The sequence below is a fragment of the Notothenia rossii genome (assembly GCF_949606895.1).
Source record: "Notothenia rossii genome assembly, chromosome: 8".
In the NCBI taxonomy this organism is placed as follows: Eukaryota; Metazoa; Chordata; class Actinopteri; order Perciformes; family Nototheniidae; genus Notothenia; species Notothenia rossii.
This window is the reverse complement of record NC_136906.1, coordinates 8558479-8585494: the sequence shown is the minus strand read 5'-3', so window position 1 is coordinate 8585494 and position 27016 is coordinate 8558479. Positions and strand designations below refer to the sequence as shown.

General features: G+C 40.7%; 1 protein-coding gene across 2 annotated transcripts in view; it reads left to right on the top strand.

Annotated features, from left to right (window-relative positions):
- The window catches only part of LOC307014590 (protein kinase C beta type-like), a 104258-nt gene extending 79683 nt beyond the window's left edge, over nt 1-24575 (top strand). The window contains exons 14-17 of one of the 2 annotated variants that reach the window (XM_079642587.1): nt 108-188; nt 862-969; nt 5565-5705; nt 20268-24575. In XM_079642587.1, the coding sequence (XP_079498713.1) occupies nt 108-188; nt 862-969; nt 5565-5705; nt 20268-20423 (486 nt within the window). In that variant the 3' untranslated portion in view covers nt 20424-24575. Of the gene's footprint in view, nt 1-107; nt 189-861; nt 970-5564; nt 5706-11118; nt 14612-20267 lie in introns of those variants that run through there. The other variant, XM_079642586.1, reaches the window with a different exon arrangement.
- The last annotated feature ends 2441 nt before the right edge of the window (nt 24576-27016 follow it).

Here is a 27016-nt window from a genome sequence, read left to right as displayed (position 1 = left end):
GAAATCCATTGACAGTGAGACGAGGGAACCAGGAAGTCCTACATTCCTCTTCTTTTGCTATAGATTTAATTGATCCATTTCCCTGAACAAAGTGTCTTCTATTTCAGATCATAGCCTATCAACCGTATGGAAAGTCTGTGGACTGGTGGGCCTTTGGAGTTTTGCTCTATGAGATGCTAGCTGGACAGGTGTGTGTGTGTGTGTGTGTGTGTGTGTGTGTGTGTGTGTGTGTGTGTGTGTGTGTGTGTGTGTGTGTGTGTGTGTGTGTGTGTGTGTGTGTGTGTGTGTGTGTGTGTGTGTGTGTGTGTGTGTGTGTGTGTGTGTGTGTGTGTGTGTGTGTGTGTGTGTGTGTGTGTGTGTGTGTGTGTGTGTGTGTGTGTGTGTGTGTGTGTGTGTGTGTGTGTGTGTGTGTGTGTGTGTGTGTGTGTGTGTGTGTGTGTGTGTGTGTGTGTGTGTGTGTGTGTGTGTGTGTGTTATAAATAGAAACTTGGTGCGATAAAACTCCTCCTTATTCAGCATTTGTATTCATGACTGAATGTGACAAAAAACAAACACTCGTGATCTTAGCCTTTTCAATGTGACATTGTGCTAATGAGAGGTTAGCTATTAAATTAAACCCCTTGATGAGTTTTCCTCTCATGGCATTAATAATTGTTAGCGTAGATGTGACATTTCCAAATCCTGGATATCTCATTTGGAGTGCATATTGTGAATGTGCCAGTACTACAGTACTTAGTGGTGTTTGATTCTGAGGAGAAAAAAGGTTTAATGATTCAATTTAAATGCCCTCCATGTGTCCTGTCCTGCCTACTCTTTTTCCTTTTCCTCCTCTCCTTATTTCCTCTCTCCTCTCCTATTCAGCCTCCATTTGACGGTGAAGATGAGGATGAGTTATTTCAGTCCATTATGGAGCATCACGTCTCCTATCCCAAGTCAATGTCCAAGGAGGCTGTCGCTATCTGTAAAGGGGTGAGTGGGCACACACACACACACACACATACACACACACACACACACACACACACACACACACACACACACACACACACACACAAACACACACACTCGGTAAAACACAAGTCCTTGTCCGTCTTGTGAGCTCAACCTGGCTGCCTTCTCACAAAACCTGCCTTCTTTTTGGCATTGCTCCATCTTTTTGTGACACACACACACACACACACACACACAGGAATAGAGTTGGTAGGGTATTACATTTGTCAGAGGAAAGGAAGAAGAAGAAGAAGGAGGTGAACGTGGGAAGGAGGGAGAGAAGGACATCACAATTATCAGCATAATTAAAACCATTGTGGGGAAACATTTATTTGGAGTGAAACAACATTGTCCGCTCTCGTTATCTGTCTTGCTTCCATCTCTACCTCCCTCTCTCCCCCCTCTCTCTTTCTCTCTCACCCCTTTCTCTCTCCCCCCTCTCTCTTTCTCTCTCACCCCTTTCTCTCTACCCCTGTCTGTTATAATGCTCTCCTCTCCCGTCCTTCTCTCTCCGCAGTGTTCATTTTTAAGCCGCTGTTTTGCTCTTTTGATTGTACATCCCCTCTATCTCTCACACACACAGACAAGCACACACACATATTCACTGTCTCTCTCACACACACAGACAAGCACACACACATATTCACTGTCTCTCACACACACACACACACACACACACACACACACACACACACACACACACACACACACACACACACACACACACACAAATGCACTAATAGGCAAAGCCTGTGCTGTGTGCGCAGTTGACTGTGGAAACTTCTGTTCAAAAATATTGGCCAATACCAAATTATCTACACTGCATGTGTGTGTGCCTGTTTCTATAAATACAATTCATAAAGTACTAAAATTAACATTGAAATCCTCTTGACCTTACAAACGACAAACAAAACATACAAACCCATTGTTTTTATTTGCACAACAGTTAAAGAGTTAAACAACACATATTTAACTTGTTATTAGTGTTGACCGTTAGAATGTGTGTATTGCCAAGTATGTTGTGGATTCAAAAGTGTAGAAGTCTAGGAAAGAAGCCCTGGTTGTTTGGTTCTGATTGACTGACACCAACACATTTTAACATCATTTCCGTAGATGTTTTAGTTGACTCCCTTTCAGCTTGATGTAACATCATCTTTTCGTCAATGTCCTTTATTATACAAATGCCCACACACTGTACGGTACTAAGGTCATGTCCTGTTTGCAGCAGGCTTGTGGTTTGTGTGTGAGTAGAACACATGTGTGGAAAGGGAGTGATCAGAGACATTTCCACTCCCCTGCTTCAGCCCTGACCAGCATCCATATTTCATAGCCAGCAATGTGCCACACCACACAGATGTGAACAAGAACACACACACACACACACACACACACACACACACACACACACACACACACACACACACACACACACACACACACACACACACACACACACACACAGGCTTAAGCTGCCACTGCAGTATATTCTTGAGTATTAGGATCATGATGTGTTCAACCACACGATTCTACATCAGAGTAATTGTGCAAGTACGTTTTAACAAACCTAAAGGCACACACACAGCTTTTTTTTGTATCCAATGCATTTCCCTATTGTGTTCTGCAATGCATTTAGCGTGGCTCAGTTTTTTAAATGGTGTAATCACCAGTATGACGTCGTTCAGGTGAGAAAGCAGTGTATCGCTTATCCAGAGGAAGGGGATGTTTAGTGTTTTCCTTAAAGAAGAAATGTGTTGCCACCTTTGCTGTGTAAGTCAGCGAAGACCCTTGTAATTGCAACACACCACATACAAGCAAAAACAGATTGCACGCATGTTTGTTAGATTACCGTGCCATGTGCACGCGCATAACGTAAACTATGACGAGATTTTTTATCAATGAGAGAGCATGATGACGACAAGAAGGCTATGACTTCATTAAACAATAACTGTCACTCTATAATTATTCAATGATTTTGGTGTTTAAAGCTGAGACTGAAATGTAGATTAATTAACACATACAATAAATCTCTCTTTTTTTCCATGTGCCCGCGCTGTTTAACCCGTTAAACCTCAAATGAAACACTGCCGGTACATATATGCTGTTCTACAATACCTTTAAGTATTTAATCAACTTAAAGTAATGCAATGATATTAATCAAAACAACACTTTTTTTCTCTTTTATGCTAATGAGCGATGCCATTGTATGCTAAAATGTACCAAACTTCCTGCACCATCTGCACAGCATGAGCACAAACTACTTCACTAACTTTGTGCAACTGGAGTCACAAATGCAAACAATAACATAAAACATTGTTATGTCTTGACACATAATTAGTTATTTTAAAATGATGAAAAATAGCATTGAAATAATGATATTGTTTGATCCCGTCAGCTTGCATACATATTCAAACAAACACCATGATTGTATAGGAACTAGGTAGGCCCTGTTTTACCAGATGGCGAATACAGCCTGTTACCATTGAGTGACCAGAGGAAGACAGTCATGCTGTTTTTAAATGTGTCATTACTTCCTGCAATCAGTGACCTGTTTCGGTCCGGCTGATTTGTGGTCCACTGAATGTGCCGTTCTCCTAATTGAATGCACGCAGTGAGGATCCACCAAGACTCCCTTCAGAGGAGATTAGCTGCAGTCACCTGATTTGTTGACAGACTCTCAAAAGAAAGACAAATAAGGAGATGACGTACGAACCAAAATGTCTTTCTTTGTCATAATCATGTCATGTCATTGACATGATGATGAATTGTGGCTTTTTGTTAGATATTCAGTAAATTGAATTATTTGTGCTTCGGTTTACGTTAATGATTTATTTGTATATTTTGTTATGAGAGGCCAACATGGAGCCTTTGCCTGAGGCTTCACCCCTTTTTTTACAATTTACCTATACAAGCGCAAAAATGCAGAGCTCCAGTGCGCCAGGTAGAACGTTTACATGCAATTCTTTGACTGCACTTCTTGTCAGTAAATAAGCCTTCTTTATTGAACCTTTTATTGGTCTTTTTTGGAAGTTATAGCCAGTTTTTGGGGCTGTTACAAACATATTTCAAATGTACTCTAGCAGCAGGTTTTAAGTGTGCCGACAACACGGAGTCACCTTGAAACTTGTGCACATTACTAGGCAAGACAAGTTTATATCAAAGTCCAGCAAAAAGAGATATGAAGACATACAAGTGGACATCAAGAGAGGTTCAAGGCAGAATCAGGAGGACGAAGGTAGAGAGAGAGAGACGTTGTTAAAGCTAGGCCGTGTGTGTGTGTGTGTGTGTGTGTGTGTGTGTGTGTGTGTGTGTGTGTGTGTGTGTGTGTGTGTGTGTGTGTGTGTGTGTGTGTGTGTGTGTGTGTGTGTGTGTGTGTGTGTGTGTGTGTGTGTGTGTGTGTGTGTGTGTGTGTGTGTGTGTGTGTGTGTGTGTGTGTGTGTGTGTGTGTGTGTGTGTGTGTGTGTGTGTGTGTGTGTGTGTGTGTGTGCAGTCAGTGTTTTTATATGTGCACACATGCATGCATGCTTTTGTGTGTGTTCAGTGTAAGGTTGACTGACCCGTGGAAAATGTTATTTTAGTTCTAATTTAATGAGTTATGACTGCTGCTCCTGAGGGAGGCACACCCACCTACACACACACACACACACACACACACACACACACACACACACACTCATTCTGACGTCAGTAGCCTTGATGCTGCTCTTAAGCTTTTGTGTGGACACACACAGTAAACGGTCCTTAATTGTGCCTCTGGAAAACTTCTGCGTTAAAAGAAAAACAAAATGCATTCTGCAGGCGGTGGTTTGCAGGCTTATATCTGGAGTTTTAGAAAGAGCGTTTAAGATGATAGATAGTGGAACTGAAAGCTGGTTAAAAGGAGGGCGAGACAAAAATAAAGGGGTGACGTTTATTTATAAACAGAGATTAATGAAAGGAGGAATCATAGACAAAAACGCTGACGAAAAGAGACAGGAATAAATTAGATGAAACTTTAATGATGCCAGAGGGAAGGTTTGGGGCTTCTCAGCGGCACACTGGTGAGCGTGGATCCCTGTTTAGTTTACAACAATTCATATGATTTAGCTCATGTAAATCTGACAAGTCAAAACATCATTCATCTTTAAATGTAGCTTTTAGCATGTATTTAGCATGTAGCATTCTATTAGTTATTCATTTTTTTTAATAACAATTAACGTTTTACTTCTGTGATATTCCTGCAAGCTTTTTCTCTAGTGTGTTCTATAGGTGTTTTTCTTTTAAATAAAGCACTGAACATTAAAGCATGTAAACATTACACAGCAGAGGCACAAAATACAAACGCAAACATTAAAATACACACAATAGGGCCTCTTTAACATTTAGTATGACCAAATACTTTTAACTTCTAAATCAGAATGGAGAAAGCAAAGCAAAGCTTGACTAAAAGAAATGGGGTTAGGACGACAGAATAAAACCTAACAAGGACATTTTAAACAGACCAAATATCAAAACAGCTGACAAAGTGAACACATAACATTTGCAGTGAGAGAGAGTGAAGAGGGACTGATAGTTATTCTTCCCTTCTGTCTGTCCAGCTGATGACGAAGCACCCAGCGAAGCGGCTGGGCTGTGCACCCGAGGGTGAGAGGGACATCCGGGAGCACAGCTTCTTCCGCTACATGGACTGGGAGAAACTGGAGAACAAGGAAGTTCAGCCGCCGTTCAAACCTAAAGCCGTAAGTCCAACCCCACTGAACACAACCCCACCGCAAATAACGACATCTCGTCTCTTGAGTCGAGCACAGGGCTAACTATCCCCGAACAGCCGAGACCAGGTGTTTCAATTCCTGGTAAAGACGTCATTTTTCTCTTTTTCGATGCCCACCTGATTTCTCTTTGTGTTAATTTACTCATCTTTTCACTTTCAATGTGACTGTTTCTGTCTCTTTCCTCTCCTCTGTATGGGACAATGCACATAGGTAAGTCTGGAAATGATGATGATGATGATGGTGAAGGACGTGTGGTAACAGGGGCACAGATTAAGTTTATTGTGAAGAGGATGGGAATGAGAAAAGTGCCGTGATGAACGTTTGGATGAGAAGGACACTGAAAAAGGTGAAGGCGTTGAGAAGAGAGCAACTTGCCAGCATCTTTTTCAATTGACTCCGCCTCCAGAAAGAGCGCACTGACCAATGTATTTTCTATTTGCTCCAAGTTCCAAGTCAGAAAAGCGCTGGTGACGTCACTTTAGAAATAGCATGAAAAGCTTGTTTTTGGACGTGTCGGTCTGACAAACACTTTCATATCAAAGACCGAAAGCCAGTTTGGCCGGGTGGACCCCGGATGTTCTGCCAGTGAGTCTTCCTTCCTCGCTATATGGCTGTCGGACTGAGCGGAGACAATCTCACTCATACAAAGTGTTAGAGCAAGAATCTTCCAGTTGAGGCTGATAGTGAAAAAAACAATATCTTTGCACAAACAAATTCAATCCAGGCTCTCAGCGCCCCGACAGCACCTTTCTGCCAGAAAAGGCTCTTTGTGGTCATGGGCCCTTAAGGCGAGACACGGCAGGCAAAAACATTGTTTTCCATGCACTGGCCAATTTTGAGATTTTGTGCTATTTTGATTCCATAACATGTTTTCTTTCAGGCTTTTGGAAGGAAAACGTACAAAATACACATTTAAGTGTTTATTTTACTAAAGTTTGTCTATTTGCGTCTGTAGATATCTCCTAAATTCACCAAAAGTTAGCATTCTAACGTAACATAAAGTACCTCGACCGCTGTTTGGAAACCTGGCTTTATCCAAAGTTCAGATTTTGGTTCCTGAAATGTGTTCAAATATGCGCCTATTTAATGAGGTAATGGCTCATTTGCATATTTAAACATGCTATTTCAGAAAACTTGTAATACAAAAAACAATTGCCTTATTGTAAGTAATTCACTGGAGAAATTTCTAGCTGATATCTTTAAGTTAAATAAAGTACCCTATTCACCTGGGGTGTCTCGCCTTAATGCTGAATAGCACACTAATGAAGATCACGCTACTGACAGCAGAACTGACTGATTTTCAGATTTTGGAGACCACTTCTGACTTTTCATTTGTCTAATTGGTTTTAGAGGTTGAGCTAAATCGCTACTCTGATTTCTATATGTTGGTGCAGTCCCTGGAAAAGCTTGTGTTGGGGTCGACTGAGTTTAGAGAACCTAGAGGGAATAAGTGGACGTCCGCACAGCGACCTGAAACAACTTGTGTTTCTCTTCTGCTGTGAGCCTTATTCTTCTACTACAACATTATTTTGATCATAACTAGAGTCAGAATGATGTCATCTTCTACTAAAACTCACACACACACACACACACACACACACACACACACACACACACACAGCCTTAGGCCTCACTGCTGCTGAAGACTTTTTTCAAGTTGAGCTTTTTATGCAGCTGTCTCGGCCCGCTGGGGTTAGTGTGTACTGTGTGTACTGTGTGTACTGTGTGTACTGTGTGTACTGTGTGTACTGTGTGTACTGTGTGTCTGTGTGTGTGCGCTAGCCAACTGGGGTCGTGTGTGTGTGCTAGCCAACTGGGGTCGTGTGTGTGTGTGCTCGAAGATGGATTGTAATGCTGCCAATGCGTGTTAGAGGTCACCATTGGTACCGGGCTGGGTTCTTTAACACTGAGGTGTGTTTCCGCAGAGTCCTCTGATGTGACTGCTAACATATGTTGTCTGATCTCTTCTTCTCTGCTTCTGAATCGGCCTCTTCTCTCCCGTTTGATCTCGTCTTTCTAACATCTTTTGTCTTTCACCTCTCCGTGCTGTCGCTTGCGATCTCTCACTCTTTCTTCTTCCTTTCGGAGAACAAACAATGTTTCAGATTTGTGTGAAGAACCGTTGGGTTTTCCCTGCATAAAAGTTTGGAGTTCAATGTAACATCTGAAGGTGGTTCTTTGTTCAGTGTAACATCTGAAGGTGGTTCTTTGTTCAGTGTAACATCTGAAGGTGGTTCTTTGATCTGTTCTGGTGAAGAATGTGTGTATTTTGAGGCTCACAATATCTCTGACAAAAACAAAGTGTGTTTGTGAGCTGGTAATTGTTTATGAAGGAGCTTTGATTCTGATTGAAGTCCTTATAACTGGTTGAGGTTGCGCTTCATTCAGTTCCCTTACTGTATAAGATTCTTGCCTGCTTGTGGTTTCCCAATGTGAATGGCTCGTGTCTAGAAGGTAACCCAAGATTTGCAAAACTTTTAGAACACGGTTTAGGTTAGGCATTGACCTCAACAAGTTATTATGGTAGCTTTCACGAAGTTTTGCAAATCTAGGGTCATTTCTAGAAACTAACTTATGAATGCTTTTGAAGAATCTTGATCAGGTGAACAAGATGGCTGACAAGCGTTTTATTAATTCGCCTGGCAGATACGAAATGTTTTTTTACGGCTATTGTCTTAAGTTATCATTGTTCATCTGTCCGTCCATCGAGCAATCTTTAGTCCACCCATCCATCCTCCACTGCTCCATCCATCTGGTTCCACGGCTGCCATGCATCAACCCATCTGTCCTTACTCATTTGTATTTGTCCTCTATGTGTTTGTTTCTGTTTATTTGCATGCTCCGGGGCTAAGTCTCAAATGAAACCTGTCCTGGAGTGCACTACTGTTAACTTCACCTAAACTTTGCATTAAAAAAAACGCGTTTAACAACTTTTATTTAAAATCAAAACGTTTTTATCAAAATGTTACCAAAACAAATTAACCTAGAAAATCCTGGAGAGCAAAGACCTAAATACCCTTTCTTGCGATATTAATAAAAGTGAAACATGATTCATGTTTCTGACCTGAGGTTTGGATTCGCCCCAAAGTTTGATGAGTCCTTCCCAATGGTGGAAAGTAACTTTTGACTCAAGGACTGTACTTAAGTGTGAATCTAAGGTACTTGGATTTTACTTAAGTATTTTCATTGTATGCTACTTTCATTTACTCTAATCCACTACAATTCAAAGGGAAATATTATTTACTTTACTACACTTACTTTAAACTTTAATTACTTTATAGATTCCTATTCTACACACACATATGAAGAACATTGTCAGAAATGTTGCTAACTTTAAGTATTTTTAGCGTAGAGAACTTCCTAGCTTCTTGGACGTTAAGATCTGTTTCTTTTGCCTTTTATATATTTTAATTACATTTTTTACAAATTATTTACTTTGACCCCTAACGCTTTATGTATATGTTCCTGATCATACTTTAATACTTTTACTATAGAAACCATTGTCTGTACAGTACTGTTACTTGTAATGGAGTATTTTTACAGTGTTGTAATTGTACTTTGACTTAAGCAAAGAAGCTGAGAACTTCTTCCACCACAAAAACCAAAGCCCCTTCTCATCCCTGATGACAAAAAAGTATTTAGACTTTCACTAGAGAAGGATTTGGGAGATGCTTACCACATCAATTGAAATATCTTGGCGAAGGTGTTGTGTCGTGAATTTATACTCATAAACTTCGTGACACTTATTTCATTTCCTACGAGGCAGATCTTTCCCATCTGCGTTGCCAAACAGGTGGAAGCCGACGCAAGTAATTAGCAGCAAATACAATTTGACCCTGGTGTATTTCTCATTCCACATATTTCCCCAAACTATAAACAGCGTGGCTTGATTCCATTTGCTTTTTGCACGTTTTTGGAGATTTAATGAGTTAGTAGTTTTCCTCTGGGTAATGTTGTCAGAGGACACTGAATCCTTGTTGTGTTAATTAAAGCTCCGCGCAGTGATAGAGATGTGGAAAAAAAAAAGAATAGCTCGGCCTGAAGTCCCCATGAGGCAGACTGTCGGGAAAATATAGTTTTCAAGTTAATAACTTGTTTTATGTACTTAGACGGACGCACATCTCGCGGGTATATCAGCTCTTTTTGGATTCCCAGTGGTCAGAAAGAGGAAATGAAGTGCACTGAAATTAACAATGACACTTTTTTCCAAACTGCTACTCGAGAAAACAAATTCTACGTAATGTGAGTTGCACAATATATAACTCTTTGAGATGATTTCATTTTGCCTTCTGTTAGCCAAGAGTTTGATTTGGATAGTGAGAGTTGACCTTGTGTTTTAAATGCTTCAAACAACACTTTTAATCAATGGACAGGCAAAACCTCCCATAGAAACAAAAAATAATCATAGATGTCGGGTGTATAAATGAAAAAGAAATAATAAATGTACAACATAGGGGTCCGATAGCTCAAAGGTTAGAGACACAGGCCCATATGCAGAGTCCGCTGCCAAGCACGCAGATTCAATTTCCGACTGCGGAAAGCTTCAGGCAACGTCACTCCCTCCATTTCCCCCTTCAACACCATATCCGTAATAAATGCAAAAAACAACTTAAATCCCAATGATAAAAACTTAAGCATCTTATAAAGAATATATCGAGAGTCAATTAAATACATTCTCAAATTCTGCGCAAATATCTGAAGATATTCCTGGTTATTCCCAGTTGTATTTAGCATACTGGTTGCTGATAGGGTTTCTCATATCTCAGCAGGTCTCCACAGCTGCAGCTAATAATTAACCCACAATTACAGCCTAGTCGCGTCATGGCTTTGAGCCGCATCCTGCAGGACTGGTTAGAAATTCCAATTAAATCCAAGTAAAAAACGGAAATGCAATACCGAGTAATTTATTTGGGGGGGGGGGTTATTTACTTACAGCCATGGTGGGATGCCTTTTTTAATTAATTGCTAAACAGTTAAAGCTCCATGCGTTAAACTGTCCAATGTAGTGCACTTCCACAGGACGTTTGAGACTTCAATGACCCCGTTCGGTTTGAAATTGGAGTTGAATATGTTACAAATATCTCCACAAAGGGAGTCATATGCCTGAGGTGTGCTTGATTTATTCTCCTGACAGTGTATCAGCTAATAGCCAACACTCATGGGGAGTTAAATCAAGCTCACCCCTAGCACTCGCACCTTTTTATGATATTTGAAACCATGTTCAAGTAATGTCATCTCACACCCTGGTTCAACCCACCATTCCCCTTCTTTTGTTTTCCTCCCCTTCTCCCTCCCACCCCAATGCATCCATTCCTCTCCATCCCCACTCCTCCCCCCCCCCCCCCCTTGTACTCCATCCCCCCCCCACCCTCCTCAACAGTGTGGCCGGGATGCCGAGAACTTTGATCGGTTTTTCACGCGCCACCCGCCGGTGCTGACCCCTCCCGATGAGGAAGTGATTGAGAACCTGGACCAGGACGAGTTCCAGGGATTCTCCTTTATCAACCCCGAGTTCCCCGGAGCTGATGTTGCCTCACCTGCCGCCGAGCAGGCTTGACTTCAGCTCATGGACACATGCACACACACACACAAATAGATACACAAGCATTTCCCCCAGTATCCAACCTGTATACCCTGGAAAACACACACACACACACACACGAATATTTATCCACTTAAAAATCCTGGAAATGATGTGTACTGTAACAGGAAGCAAGAAGCCATGACTTAAACATACATAAAATGCACAAACATATGTAGACTTCACACTGCTGCAACCGGGACGATGTGTTGGCCTCTTCTGGAAATGGCCTAGATGCATTATCACTCTAGTGCAGTGTCTCAACTATCATTAAAACTGAGAAAAGTAGATGCTTCGAAGTGGTCAAAATGTAATTTTTGGGCTAAATATGAGCCGTTGACTTTCTCAAAGCTTGGTTTTTAAGAAAAATTGATGTTTTACTCAACTTGTGGCTCACAGTGTGGACAAATGACAATCATTTACCAGGATCAGACTAAGGATTAGAAAATGAATGGTGCCCCTACAAATTTCCTAAAATTCGACATTTTACGTTGATATTTAAAAATGAGTCTTAAAAAGTGTTTCTGCATTGTTAAAACTGCAGATAATTGAAACCTTACACAGATCATTCATGATACTCACAGCTCACACACATACACCATTCACATGTAACATAGCTTCAGCATTTCATTTTATTACTTACTTTTCTTTTGTGGAGATTGTGATTTAACTTTTCTTTTACTCATTCCAGTTCAATCAGAGTTGGGCCTGTACTTCTGATGTGCTTATTATTCAATGTGTAATAATAACAGCGTATGTACATTTATCTTTATCTTAGCTAAAACTGGAATGCTTCACATACTTGTGCATGAGTTTCTATATCAATAACAGCCCCGGACTTTGTCTCCCAGCAGCATTTTAACATCTTATCTCTGCACCACTCTGCTGCCATGCGTGGCTGTTTTTCATGGTTTTCAAAATGCATATTCAAGAAAGATATGTTGTGTATGGTTTTACCAAAAGTGGAAGATTTGTGCCAAAAAAGACCACATATATTGGATGTTCTATGTGTCCTCTTTGTTGTTGCAGCACTGGGATCATGTTGGTAAAATGCTGTTGGGAAATGTAGTCCTATAGGCTTTGAGTCCGTCGAATAGATAGATAATACTACTTTGTATACTCTCCTTTTCTGTTAACTAGTATATAAGCAACGAAAGAGACTAGCATTATTTGTGTTTGTTCAAAAGCATGATTCAGATACCCGGGTGTTTGTTTACAGCAGCGTGTGCACATGAATGTTTCTTATGTGTGTGAATGAGAACTGTGTATGGAAATGCACGGTAAAGCATTTGTGTACGTGTGTCAATGCATGCCTTGCCTGGCCTTGCGTTAACATTTGTATTTATGGTGAATATCCACTTGACTTCCAACCAGTGGCTCCACAAGTGGCCGAAGAGAAAAAGCACTTTTTGAACATTAAAGCATGTAAACATGTCTCACTAGAGGCACACAATACAATTATGGACGTGAAAAGGAGAATATATCCTCTTTAAAGCAAGCTGTGTACAAATTAGTATGCATGTGTTTTGAACACAGTTACGTCCAGTACTGCAAGTTACACCTTCATACTCGAGATGTTTTCGATGGCCTGAAAATCAAATTAAACCCAGATTCTGCTTTTTTCAAATGCAGGTTTAGTACCTGAAATCTCAAAACAGTAGGCCTGGAAAGGGTGTCTGGTCTGCGTCAAAAATAAGGCCACTAGCTAGATTTCAAACAGCGGACCAACAACCATGCAGCTTGACCTCTGATCCAGTTCTTTGGTGGAATAAGGCCTCACTGTGATTGGTGTTTTTCAAGTAGCCCTCTGCATGCACAATTTCCATCCTAACTACAGCAGCTGCAAACGAGGACACAGGTTAAAGCTAGGCCGTGTGTGTGTGTGTGTGTGTGTGTGTGTGTGTGTGTGTGTGTGTGTGTGTGTGTGTGTGTGTGTGTGTGTGTGTGTGTGTGTGTGTGTGTGTGTGTGTGTGTGTGTGTGTGTGTGTGTGTGTGTGTGTGTGTGTGTGTGTGTGTGTGTGTGTGTGTGTGTGTGTGTGTGTGTGTGTGTGTGTGTGTGTGTGTGTGTGTGTGTTCTCTCTTGTTTTCCCTAGCTAGCAATAATCATGTTGACAGGAAGGCAGAATCCGTAATGAACCAACCTTTAGTTTAGAAGGCTCCGGTTAGGACTTTAATTTATTCACATGCAAAAGGCTGTGAGGTTATGAGGCTTATTGGCGGGTTTATTTACGCGGCCAGAGAGAAAGGCAGCTGAGACACTTCAGTGCAGCTAACATAGTGTGGAAGTGGCTGAAGTGCTTCCTCACATCACACTCCTCGGGACATCAGGTGAGTTTTTTTCTGCAGGTTTACTGTTGGTTATCATCAGCACTACTTGCATGACATTTTACAGTATCTACGATTACGCTGCAGTATCATGCACTTAATTCACTTGAAAAAAACAGTTATCTGTCATGCTAGCAGGAGTGGGAGTCTCTTAGGTTTCCACATGTAGACAATATCATGCAACATTGTTAATAAAAGACAATATGTGGTTCAGATGGTAAGGGTTAGCAGAAAGCTGAGGGAGCTACGGCCTGGTTCCAGATGGGAATGGCACTGCTTTTTGATGGCATTCAGACCTTTTTCTGTGGAATTATTTAACGTGATTTGGTTAATTGGTGCTGGGGAGTCACTGATTTAGGTACTAACATCTGGATAAAGTTGGTCGTGTCTGTTATCTAAGTCTTAAACTTTAACTGCTGATGAGTTCAGCACAGAAGAGCAGCCTTAGCATTTTCAAAGAGTCTGGAAGTGAATGTGTTTTTATGACTTCCATTATCTGCGTTTTACCTTCATTGGTATGTATTACAGTCAGTGTCTCCTGTATTATGACAACAGCAAATACCTATATATATATATACTTATACATAAGCATATAAAACTGTGTCAAATGTTGATATCTACACCATGTGGTCAGTATTGTAAAAGACGAGAGGAGAAGTTTTCTCTTTTTGCATCTACGACTCTTTACTGGGAAGTCAAATGGACTGCATGAAAATTGCTTTTGTTTGTTTATTAGTTAGGATTTATATACATTTAGCATATTAGGGTGATTCATGTTTTCTGTGTGCGCATTGCTTCAAGGTGGGATCAAAGCTACTGTAGCGTGTGCTATGTGGGATAATAATACACCTCAAGAAAAGAAAAAAAATGTTTCTCAAAATGCTTTCCATGTGCCAAAATGATTTTGTTTGTTTGTTAACCAACATAGACAGGCATACACAAAATAAAGGATTTAAAATATGTCTTAGAGGATGTTTGCTGTTGTTTTTGTGTTTTAGATGATGTGCATTGGCTGTGGTGAATGAAGGAAAGGAGGTAAAGAGAAATTAGAAGAGGAGAGGAAGGTGAAACAGAAGGAAAGTCATTTAACAATGACGGGAGAGAAGAAGGGGCAGTGGAGAGGAGGAAGGGGGGGGGACGAGGAAGCCAAGCGGGGCAGGCCACTACGACATGGCTGTGCATATTTCATGACTGCCACTTATCATAAGAGCCCTGCCTTGATGGGGTAGCGTAGGTCTGATGACTTCAAGGAAATAACATGCAGAACGCGGCCTACATACACACAGCCCTGCTGAGCTGTAGTCGCTGCTACTGTATAACTAGCTGCACATGTACCTTTAAGAGGGGTTGCTGGATATTGCACCATTTACTATCCGGGATGTAATGTTTGCAAGTATTTACGGGAACTAACGATTGAAAACGGAATCCACAACACACCAATCTTCCACAGGGAATGCTTCGGTCCGTGATCAAAGGACTGGGGAAAGCTATGAGGTTCACATTGATGGGAAATAAAAAAAATATGCCAGCGAGATTTAACTTTAATGAAAGTCGGCAAACGTGTTGAGATGACCTTTAAGTTCTTTTCACTGGAGGATTGTAGAGGCATTTGTGACATCTGGTTTAGACGATCTGTTTTAGCTTTTGTCAGAAGAAATAATGATACTTGGCTTTGATTGCCTAGAACACACGTTTTGTAACGCTTTGTTATTTATGATTTCTTATTCTCCCATAAACCGCCAAAGCAGGCATCTGCCTTTTACCCAAGTGTTAACACGTTATTTTGAAATATAGTACAACACACACAAGTGCCAAAATATGGGGGTAAACTTTTATAAAGTCGACAGTTTGAATTCAATTAAGGCTTAAAGTTATGCCTTCAGTAAGGTGTTGCCGCTTTTAAGTTCCGCTTTATTTAAGCGTTCTGTTTGAGTAAAAGACCCTCTATGGAGTCGGCTCTTCTGTAAACCAACGATGGCATACCGATTAATGTCGTGGTTAACATGAATTACAAATGCAACATGCTAAGCAAGAAAAATAGTTAGCTGGTAAGGTAGCATATGTTACGCTAATGGTGCCTGACCTATTTTTTATCAGTTCAACTCTCGTCAAAAGATGATCCCAGCTGGCTCCAAAAAAAACGACGAATTTAAGCTTCAAAATGATTGTCAAACAAACTGCTGATGTCTAAGTGACAGTATCCACTTCCTATACAGTATATGTTTTTTTGAACACAGGCAGGAAACTGAATATGCTCTACATGTTGGGTCATGGTTCAGCCTTGTGTTGTATTGTGATGTTGTTTTCTAATCAAGACATCTGGGAAAAATCTGCTTATTCACATTCTTGTTGAGGAGTAGTTTGTGTCTCATTGTCAATTTAATGAGCAAATTACTGTCCCTGTTAAGGTTGATGAACTTATAGAAAGCTTTGGCTAATTAACTAGCGGATTAACAGCCAACCTAACTAAACATTAAGAATCAATATACAGTTCTGTCAGATGTATACATAATTAATTCTCTCCAAATTGCTTAGGACTTTCTTTATACCTCGCACTCCAATGTGGAAGATTTATATTTAGTGCAATACATTTCTCTAGTTATAGTTTTCAACGTGTAGCTTATGCATTGTGCTTGCTGTTCCTGATATTTGTGTTGAAAAAGCACAGCTTCCTGTTTTCCGTACCCCGCATTCCTCTTTGTTAACCGTATGCTAACATTGTGGTTGTGGCTGTATTTTATGTAACTTCATCAAAACAGCAATACAAACTCCTGTGTAACAGTGAGTTCCAGCACACAGGCTGTATACAGTTTGTATTGGAGTGGATGTAATAGCCATGTACACAGTAAGCCGCGGCTGTGCTGGAGTGTGTGTGATAATTAATTCCAAATGTTGCGGCCCCCAAATTAAAGCCAGTGGCTTCAGCACAAAGCAGCCTGCGCTTATCAGCCCAAAACAGGTCAGCGTTCGATACCGCCTTTCATTCACCCTCCTCTCCTCTTCACCTCCCCGCATCCTCTGTGCCTCCCACTCTCCCCTCATCCTCAGCTGACATAGGCTCGTCTCCCGCTAATCCTCTCGTTACTGAAAAGAGATGGGGTTGAGAAAATGTGAGGGAGGTGGAAGGGAGTGAGGCAGGAAGGCAGGAAGAGGAGAGGAAGGGAGGCAAAGACTAAATTAAAGACTCCTCTATTAAAACCACAGCCTCTGGAACCGAGTGACTTGAAGAACAATCGTGTGTGTTTGCCCTGATGCTGCTGTGTACTCCAAGCTTTCTATCTATACATCTACACCGAGGGCCACTGATATTTATCTCACTCGCTGCCCTTCGCTGCATCTCTTCCTCTCTTTTTTTCTCTCTCTCCATATCTCTGTCTCTCTGCCTCACAGCATTAGCTGCAATTGAAGCGTGTTGAGATGGAACACATTATGAGCTGGCCTACATGGCTGGCAGCTGTGTGTGTGTGTGTGTGTGTGTGTGTGTGTGTGTGTGTGTGTGTGTGTGTGTGTGTGTGTGTGTGTGTGTGTGTGTGTGTGTGTGTGTGTGTGTGTGTGTGTGTGTGTGTGTGTGTGTGTGTGTGTGTGTGTGTGTGTGTGTGTGTGTGTGTGTGTGTGTGTGTGTGTGTGTGTGTGTGTGTGTGTGTGTGTGTGTGTGTGTGTGTGTGTGTGTGTGTGTGTGTGTGTGTGTGTGTGTGTGTACATTTGGTTAAAAAAAACTGCATGCAAGGTCTTCAACCATGTGCACTAGATTACGAAGGTTTTGAAAACATAGCATGCATTCAAATCTGTGTGCTTGTTTATATTTCCAGTCGGATAGATTCCCTTAACTGCAAGTCATACGTTGAGTTACCCTTGGTTTGTCAGTATATGAATCAGTAATAGCGAGTACTGACATGGATTGGAAAGATGTCCTATAATATTCCCTCCGGATATAACAAATTAAAACATGTTTTGGATATCATCCATTAGTATTATAGTGGTTATGATTTTAACTGAAACCTAGTCATTCATTTCAGGTTCTATTTATTCCTATAAATTCCCCTAAATCCTCAAAACATAGTCTTATGATAGCTCCATGAGTTAGTTGAATATGCCGTCTCTGACTTATGTTTCCCACTGCCTTGTTTTAAATATGCATGTTGTAACAATGAACGTAATGGATGCATGCATGCTAGTGTGCTAACAGAGGCTAAAGGTGCATGTTTCAGAAAATATTGTTATTGCGTTTAATCTTGACAGGGAAAAAAACACAATTACTAAACCTAATATTGGAAATGAAATCCAACCATGCACATATGAGTGTTGAACGACGCCTCTCTTGAGACGTTCAGAGTGGATATCATGCCCGAGAAGGTGAGGTGGATCTGGGGGTCCCTGGATGGAGGGAGCTCCCCTCAGGCGGTGGAGAGTTGGCAGATGAAGGTAGGAGATGCAACGCCGGTTTGAAGTTCCTGTGATCTTGAACGCTCTCCTGTCCCTCTCTGTCTCTCTGGTTGTTGTTTCTTCTGCCTTGTCAAATAGCAGAACGCTTGTATCTTGATTTTCTACCTTCAGAAGAACCAACATTATTACTTTGATGGATTCTCCTCTTCTTTAGTCCTTTCTCTTTCTCTCCCTCCTCTTCCTCATACTGGTGCTTCAGCTGTTTGTGTTTGTCAAACGCTCGTGGTGTTAGAGGTTCAGACTCTGTGGATGTATTTATGGCTGTGGATTTTCTGGGTTCGCCCCCTGTGTGGTTTTCTCTGTGACCGCTGCTCAGTGATGTGAATATTTATGTGGCCAGCTTTTATTTGATCATTCTCCCTCTCTGCTGCTCTCTTCATCCCTCTATACCTCACGACTGTGCCCCTCTATCTGGGATTATATGTGGTTTCAATGATATTTGCTTACAAATGTGGCTGTTGAGTTTGTTTTTGTAACAGTTCCTGGCCCAAATATGGTCATTCCTGATTCCAGACTAAAAACTTAAGGGCTTCAAAACGTCTTCAAAAGTCTACAAATGTACCACTTTTATTTTAAATGGCTTATTTTGCTCACAGTCATTTGCCCTATATGATCCACACATGCTCTACTGTTATAACAGTAGAAAATGGCCACATTTGGGATAATGTGCATTTACCTTGACTTTTAATCATGATTAGGAGGGTTACTTTACTAGTTACCTGTAAAAACAAATGTAATAAGTACTTGGTCATTTCACAACAAATACAAGATGCTCTTCTTTAGTTTTGTGGTAACATTATAATGTACGTTAAGGGAATACTTGTTTTTTGGTATCGAGATGACTTAATCCCGTTACTCCCAAAGCCTGCTTTTAATACACCAAAACTAAAGGGATTGATACTTGTCACTAATCTGTACATGCCTTGGACATGAAGTATGTGGATGTCCACGACCAATCTTGGTGTAGGAGTTTTAACGATCCTGTGACACACACACACACACACACACACACACACACACACACACACACACACACACACACACACACACACACACACACACACACTGTACTTCTCCTCACTCTTTGGAGAACATCCTACAGGCCATACAGTGATATGTGAATGCCATCGATGCAGAGCCTCACAGCTCCATCAGCGCACATGTGAAGCTTCAATAAGAACGAACTGTCCAACACAGTATGTCAGTGTGAGTGAATCAAATGGCAGCCGTTCGCTTTTACCGCATCTAACTCTCCCCTCCCCCACTCACTGACATACACTCCTCCATCTTTAACACCCAGCTCGCTCTTTTCTTTCCTCTGTCCATCCGCCCACTGAGCCAAGCATTAACAATGCCCTTCCCCAGAGTAACCCTCGATCCACATGCATACACAAACACACACATGCACACACAGTTTTCCCCTCACCTCCCACATGAAGCCTGTACTAGTCCCTCTCTTTTTCCCGTCTTCATTCATGTCCCTTGGCATCTTTCTCTCATCCTATATCTTAGTATTGGCTCTCTTTCCTCATTCTTCCACTTTATCCTTGAATTTAATAAACACGCGTTATTATATTTCTAACTTTGAGATCTTCTCAGTATTGGTTGCATGACGCAACTCTGTATGTTCCTACTTCTCTTACCCTCTATTCAAGGTGCATGATTTCGGACCATCTCCTTTTCTGTTTCATCATATCTATATTTATTTTCCAATTGTATGTCATCATTCATACAGGTGCTATTTTGGGCCTCTTAAAGGGGCCCTATTCTGCTTGTTTGGGTCTTCCCTCTCCTGGTGTGTGTGATATTGTTTTTGTGCATGTAAATGGTCTGCAAAGGCTCAAATCCTAAAGTTCCCTCCAGAGAGAGCTTCTCAACCACACACTCAAAACAGCAAACACTTGCATAATACAATCTAAAGGCTCTCTGTTTGTAATCTGAAACTGTATCAGGTGTAACTAAACATAACAACTAAAAAGTACCTCTAACTTGAACAAAGAAGATGTCCAAACCAAGATGACTTGCGCTTTCATGCGGTGATACTTTACTCTATATCTAACAGTCTTTTGTCTCTCTTCTTCTCTTTTCCAAACCTTCCCATTCTTCTACGACCATTTTTGTTTGTGTTTTCCACCCATTATACCTTCTCTTCGTCAACATCTCATAAACTCCACCTGCAGAAGAACAAGAAGGACACTTGTAACTTTGACAAGGAGTTCACCAAGATGCCGCTGGACTTGACGCCGACAGACAAGCTCGTCATCATGAACCTGGACGAGGAAGACTTCCTCGGCTTCTCCTACACCAACCCTGCATACGTGGCTCCGGGGAAATAACACACACACTGTCTCACTGACGGACTGGTAGAACATTAGATTTCAGAGCAGATAGGAAGGAGCTCAAATTCATCTGATTTTGTCTGTTTAGTAAATGTCTGCATCTCTTTTAAGCAACACTGGGGTTCATCCAATACTTCAGCTCAAGAAAGGTATCACAACAACAAACTTGCACAGACTGGATACCAAAGATTTTGAAGTATCAAAAATGCCCTACGTGTCAAATACGCTTTTTATATAGGAAAAAATACATGCTCGATTGGAAAATACCGATTCCAAAACACTACAATTAACTTTAAAAAATGGGTAACAATGATATGATGAGTCCAGACGCCATAGGCATTACACCACCTGTCCTGCTTGACAGATATACAAGCGCTCCCTTTTTAATTTTTTTAATTTTCTTAATGTATTGTGATTCACTGACTAGTGTTGTTCCAGACTTTTACCTTCATCAGAGTAACTCAAATGAGTGAAATGTGACATGGCTTGAACCCATGTTTAACTAATCTGATTGGATACAAGCAGCAGTCTCAGTTTCTGGGGTGTGCAGTTAAAATGGCTACCATTCATGGCTAACGTTGAAAGGACAATTGTCTTGTGGGAGTAAGTATTTTCAATTTGGGACTTGTCCATTGGATTTCAATTTTGCAGAAAATAAGATCTGTTGCTAACGCAAGTTATGATACTTATGTGTTGTTCAACATAATTATCCCAACATATTGACACCACTTCTATAATAGTTTAAGCTTTAATGCAATTGACAGAAGTAAATATAGCTAACATCATGGACTTCATGTCCCCACCGCTCAGCTAAAGGTGCCTAATGTTTGGCGGGATAACCTTTAGTAGTCTCATTTAGCCACTTATTAGCAACCAGATTTTTAAATGGCATAGAAGCTTCACAGATTGACGAGTGGGTTGTTTATTAACGTATGTCGTAAAACAAATGTGAAAATCGCGTAAGCTTGTCTTAACCCCAGACCTTATTTAAGGCATCTTACCAAAAACGAATTCATAGAAACATTGACTATGACATGAGGGAATCGCAATTTCTAAAATGCATTTCCAAGTTTAAGACTCGTTCCTTCACCACTGAGCAGATGTTTCAGCTCAGGAGCAGACCAAATTCCAATTGTGAAATGTTGTTTTTGGTTTCCATGATGTTTTATATATTTGAGTGTGTGTTACCCTCATAACTGTATAAATTCCCGAAGTCAACAGACTCCATTATCTTCTGCAGCAATGTAGCTAGAGGCCTGAGTAAACGAGCTGTGGCACCAATGGTATCCATTTTAACACGCACAATGAGTAGTGATGTGTATCAGTTCAATTTGTATGTCTTGACCATTGTTGCCTGTTCCAGCCTTTGCACTGTCATGACGAGTGCTGACACGCAGTCGGACTGAGCGCCTCACACTGGGCATCGCAGAGGAATACGCCTAATGAGAGAACTTCACCGCCTGTCAAATCTTTCCGTCCTTCTCGTTTTTCTTTTTCCTCCTTTGGCTCTTGCCTTCTTCTTTCTCCCTCCCCCCTTTTCCCCATTGCCCGCGTTGTCTTTCTTTTTTATTTTAGTTTTCGCTTTAATCCGTACGTCTGACAAGGCCTCACTGGGAGCCTGGTATGACGTGGTGTCACAGGGTTGGCGATGCGGCAGTCACTGGTGGAGCATTGCCCCCCCCCCCCACATACACACACACACACACAGTAAATGAGAAGCTGCTTTGACAACCCCCAAGAGAGCGATTTCACAAACAGCAATAATAACAAGAGCTGCTTTTCTCAATTATTTATTTTGCACTTCCTTCTGTGGCTGTTTTTGTGTGCATTAACACGTGTGTGTGTTCTGTCAAATGTCCATATGCTAGAATATATGTATGAACATGTGTGTGCGTGGTTTATAAGGATTCATTGGATAAAGCCAATTATTTCAAATTCAGCTCAAATTCAACAAATCTGCCTTCCAGCTTCAAGCCACATTACATTGACTATAATGTCGACTTGCTTGCTCCGTGTACTGTACACACACACACACACACACACACACACACACACACACACACACACACACACACACACACACACACACACACACACACACACACACACACACACTATACAGTCCAATCCATGACTGAGGGTTGGAATTATTAGCTGAAGCGTAACAAGGCGGACATTGTGAAAAGTTCGCTCCTGGAGGCACACAAGACATATACTGTAGGTCCATTACACAGGCCTAGAATGTGTTTCCCTTCTTTAATCAGCACAAACAGTACCCTCATGTATACTATATACAGTTCATATGCATATATTGTACATATTTATAAATATATATTTATATATATATACATATATATGAGCATACATGAACGCACAGCATCCTTCCTGACTGCAGTCCTGCTGTTCTTTTGTTAGATGTCGTAGAATATAAAGTATAACTTGTGTGTCTTGAGCTGTGTGTTGCGCGGGTCAGGGGTTTAAATGTCTCCTAATGTTGATCACGCCTACCCTTAGTGTGTGTGTGTGTGTGTGTGTGTGTGTGTGTGTGTGTGTGTGTGTGTGTGTGTGTGTGTGTGTGTGTGTGTGTGTGTGTGTGTGTGTGAGAGAGATTCAGATATATTCAAAGACCCTACTATGCTTTTTGGGGGTTTCCTTCTCCTGTAGTGTGTTCTATAGGTTTGTGTGCATGTTAATGGTCTGCAAGGACTAAATCACAAAGTTTCTCTCCCACACACTCCCCCCCCCCTTCCTGAAACGCCTCCATTGGACTCCTTTGTTTACATCCTGAACATAGTGACATCAATATGTAACACTCACACTTCTATTGGCTAACGCTCCAACACATTGTATGTAATAGGCGGGACATCTCTAAGCGGTTGACCAATCACAACAGAACCGGCCAGCTAACCAATCAGAGCAGACTGGGCTCTAGTTTCAGACAGAGGGTGGTGCAGCTCAGGCAGTATGAGAAAAAAATAAAGAGCTTTTTTAACTTAAAGCTTGTAAAAATGTCACAGTAGAGACACAACATACCAATATGAACCATTATGAGCATGATAGGGCCCCTTTAAGTACTGTACACATTTATATAAGTCTTTAAATCTGATAAGAAATCTCTTCTATTTTTAGCAAATAACCTGTAACGTAATCATCAGTTACTTGTTATGTTATAATGTTAACAATCCCGTATCAGGACTATACATAATTATACTATGCATGCATGTGATGATCTTTCTCTTTCATATCTTGCTCCATATGATATGGATTTATCCTATATTAAGTGTTGTTTGATGGACAGGTGTGTGATAAATAGAAATGTATAAGGTATGTGTTGCTTACTTTATGGTCTCATGTTATTGTTGCATAATTATGAGATAGTATAAAAGGGAAATGCGTGCTACGTTTGTACATATATAAATACTTTTCAAGTGTTAAGGGGTAAGAGTCTTCCATTTCCATGATTACATTTATACATAGCTGTGTTTAGGGGTAAAATTACGTATATCAGTTGCAATGAAAAAAAGCACATTTTCCCATTCTGCAGGGTGGAAGAGTAAAGGCATAAACTCCTCATTTCTTTCCGACCTTTTATTCGATCACGTCTTTCCGTCTGTCATTTTATTTTTCATCTGACCTTTCCTCCTCATCCTTCCTCTCCCACTCAGCTTCCTCATTGTCTTTTCTCTTGACCTTTACCCCTTCTTGGCTCACCCTCTCCACTATTTCCCTTTATTCTCTTGGAGATCTATTTCCCGCTTGTTTTGTATTCGCTCTTTCTTCCTCTCGTCTCTAATCCATTCTTTATCATTCTCCTCTCATTATCCCTGCATTGTCCCTATATATGTCTCCCCTCTTTCTCTTGCAATCTGAAGCCTTGGAGAGGTTACTTGACATTACACTTGAAAGATGATTAGTATCATTTAAATTCCAAGCTTGCCTCTTGAACATAGAATTGCTTTGACATCATCCGGGCTTAAGATATATCGACAAATAGTTTAACAGTAACCTAAAGATCATTTTTACATGCAGATAACTGCAAAGGATGCAACGAAAAGTAAGAATGTGTTTTGTGAGATAGTTTGCTGATAAGAACATGTGTATTGTGATGTTTTATTTGATTGTAGAATAATAAATCATGATGAAAGATCACATCTTGTCTCGTTTCTCAAATGTGGATGCTGGTTTTAAAATCCATAATACTGAGTTTCATTGACTACAGCTACTTCTACACGTTGGTCATTTACAAGCATAGCCCTTCCTACATCTACTTGCTAGTTTTAACCAAGTGATTTTGTAAATGTAGGTCTGACTTTTGTATTTGATATACAGTATGTAGGCTATACATCAGGGGTGTCTACGGGGGCCATTTTGAATCGGCCCTCAGCTAATTCAAAGAATATAATGAAATATGGCCCACAAATGAAACTTGTGCTTTTCTTATATTGTAGTTTCTTAAATATAAATGTAAACATATATCACACGGTAGCATTCACGTGTTAATAAGACCACTTTTAATTAAATGCAGTCAATTCAAGTTGAAAACACTTTCTAACAAATCTTAGTTGATAAGGAAAAAGCCCAATAACTTATGTACATAACAACCTTGAAATACCCCCTTCCTATTTCTCCTTATTATAATCACTCTGAGGCTTCTGTTTTAAGGGATGAGCTGCTAACCAGATAAATGAAACCCCATAGCGAGCTGTGATGTAGGCAGTTTTTATCTTAAAGCATATTCATGTTTCAAGTCTAATTTACCTACATTTTGCTCATTTATAACTTAACTTACGAGGCAATATACCTTTATAAGTGGTCCAGCCCTTCGTATATTCTGTATGTCGCCCTCGGTGAAAAAGGTTTGGACACCCCTGCTATAATTGGAACGTACCTGATAATAAATCAGTTTTATTGAGGGGAAAATGACAGATGATTGGCAACCTAACCAATGCTAGGTCTTAATGTTATATCGATCTTGGACCTAGTCATAGTAACTAGGTATGTTATTAAGTTACAGTTTCCATAGAATCGTCTCTTTGCTAATTATTACGTTAAGTGAGCTGACGCCAAGCTCAGAGGAAATACAAAGAGGCTACATTTAGATATAATACAGTTAAGTGTTAGTTCATGTAAGAAATGTATGTTCGTTCATGTGCAGACGTATATATAGTTTGTTAATTGGATCATTCATATCCTGCAAGACTCCTAAAGAAGTCATGAGATGATGACCTTTCGACATCTGGAACATGTCCAAGTTTAGGAGACCTGACCATGTGTGTGCGTTAAACATGTTTAGGGAACATGTTCGTGTGTCATTTGGAAACGTATATCTGTCCCTGTGTTTCTTGTATTCGTGGGAGCATTGCTGTATGATTGCTTGAGAGCAGGTAATGTTTCCCCATTGTTGTTTGGTGGTGCACAACTAAATAATAATGATTCATCTCAACTATTTCTGTGTTTGTGTTTCATTGATTCCTCTCTGTTTCATTCTTTCCTGTTGTGTTATGCTGGATCGCCACAACAGTAACATTGTACAACTTGAGTTTAAGTTAATTTAAGTGTGCCATGCACTCTAAAAGAATGTGCAGTGTGTAAATATACTAGCTAGAAACGTTTTAGTTGGCTATTTGCAAATAATGACATACTGCTCAATTTATTTAATCAAATAAAGTGTGGCCTCCTCACAGCTTCAGTTCATTAAATAGAGAAAAAAAACCACATGTGTATCTCTTATTTTTGATAGTGCTGTGTTCACTGTATCATGAAACGTTGCTATGTATCCAAGATTGCAGTCAGTGCGGTTGAGAAGTGTCCAGCCTTCCACACTTAACGTTTTGGACATTATCAAAGTAACATCCGAGTGCACTGCCTCTTGCCTAGATTAGCATTGGGACACACTTGTGCACTCAAAATATCACATGCAAATACTGAAGCATGCAAATGGAGGCAAGTGTTCTTCCTGTGCAAACCCTGTAAAAAGGCCCTTAAATAAGCCCCATGCACAACGACGCTTGACAGGCCTGTGCTATGATTGGACAGTTGCTGTTGGGGGCGGGGTCATAATGTAAATGAGATGTGTTATCAATGGTTGTTATTTGTTTAGGTTACTGATCCTGAGGCTAACTAACTAGCAAAGAAGCTATGTGCTCTTGATGATGGAAGGAGAAGGATGAAAGGAAGATGGAGGCTGAAGTGAACGACAGCAGGCCACTGCAGCACACAGGAGCCAGATGAAAAAGGAAAAACTGACAAAAGCAAAAGAATCTCTTATTTATTTCATTCAGTGGATCTTAAAAAACGCTCAAGAGGGGAGCATGACGGAGGAGCTTATTGGATTTATTTCACACTATCTTTCTTTCTAGCGCACTTCCTCTCTCTTTCACCCTCTCTCTCTCTCTCTCTTGCAGCCCTACACACATTTTCATTAGGGCCAACGTATTAGACACACTTTCACACCATCAGACATGTGCCTTCACAATTAAGATACATCTCTTTCTCTGTGTCTTCCCTTCATTCACTCTCCACCTCCTCTCCTTAATCAATCAATCCAACTGTCAGTTCTTCGCCAAATCAGTGTCCAACACACACACACA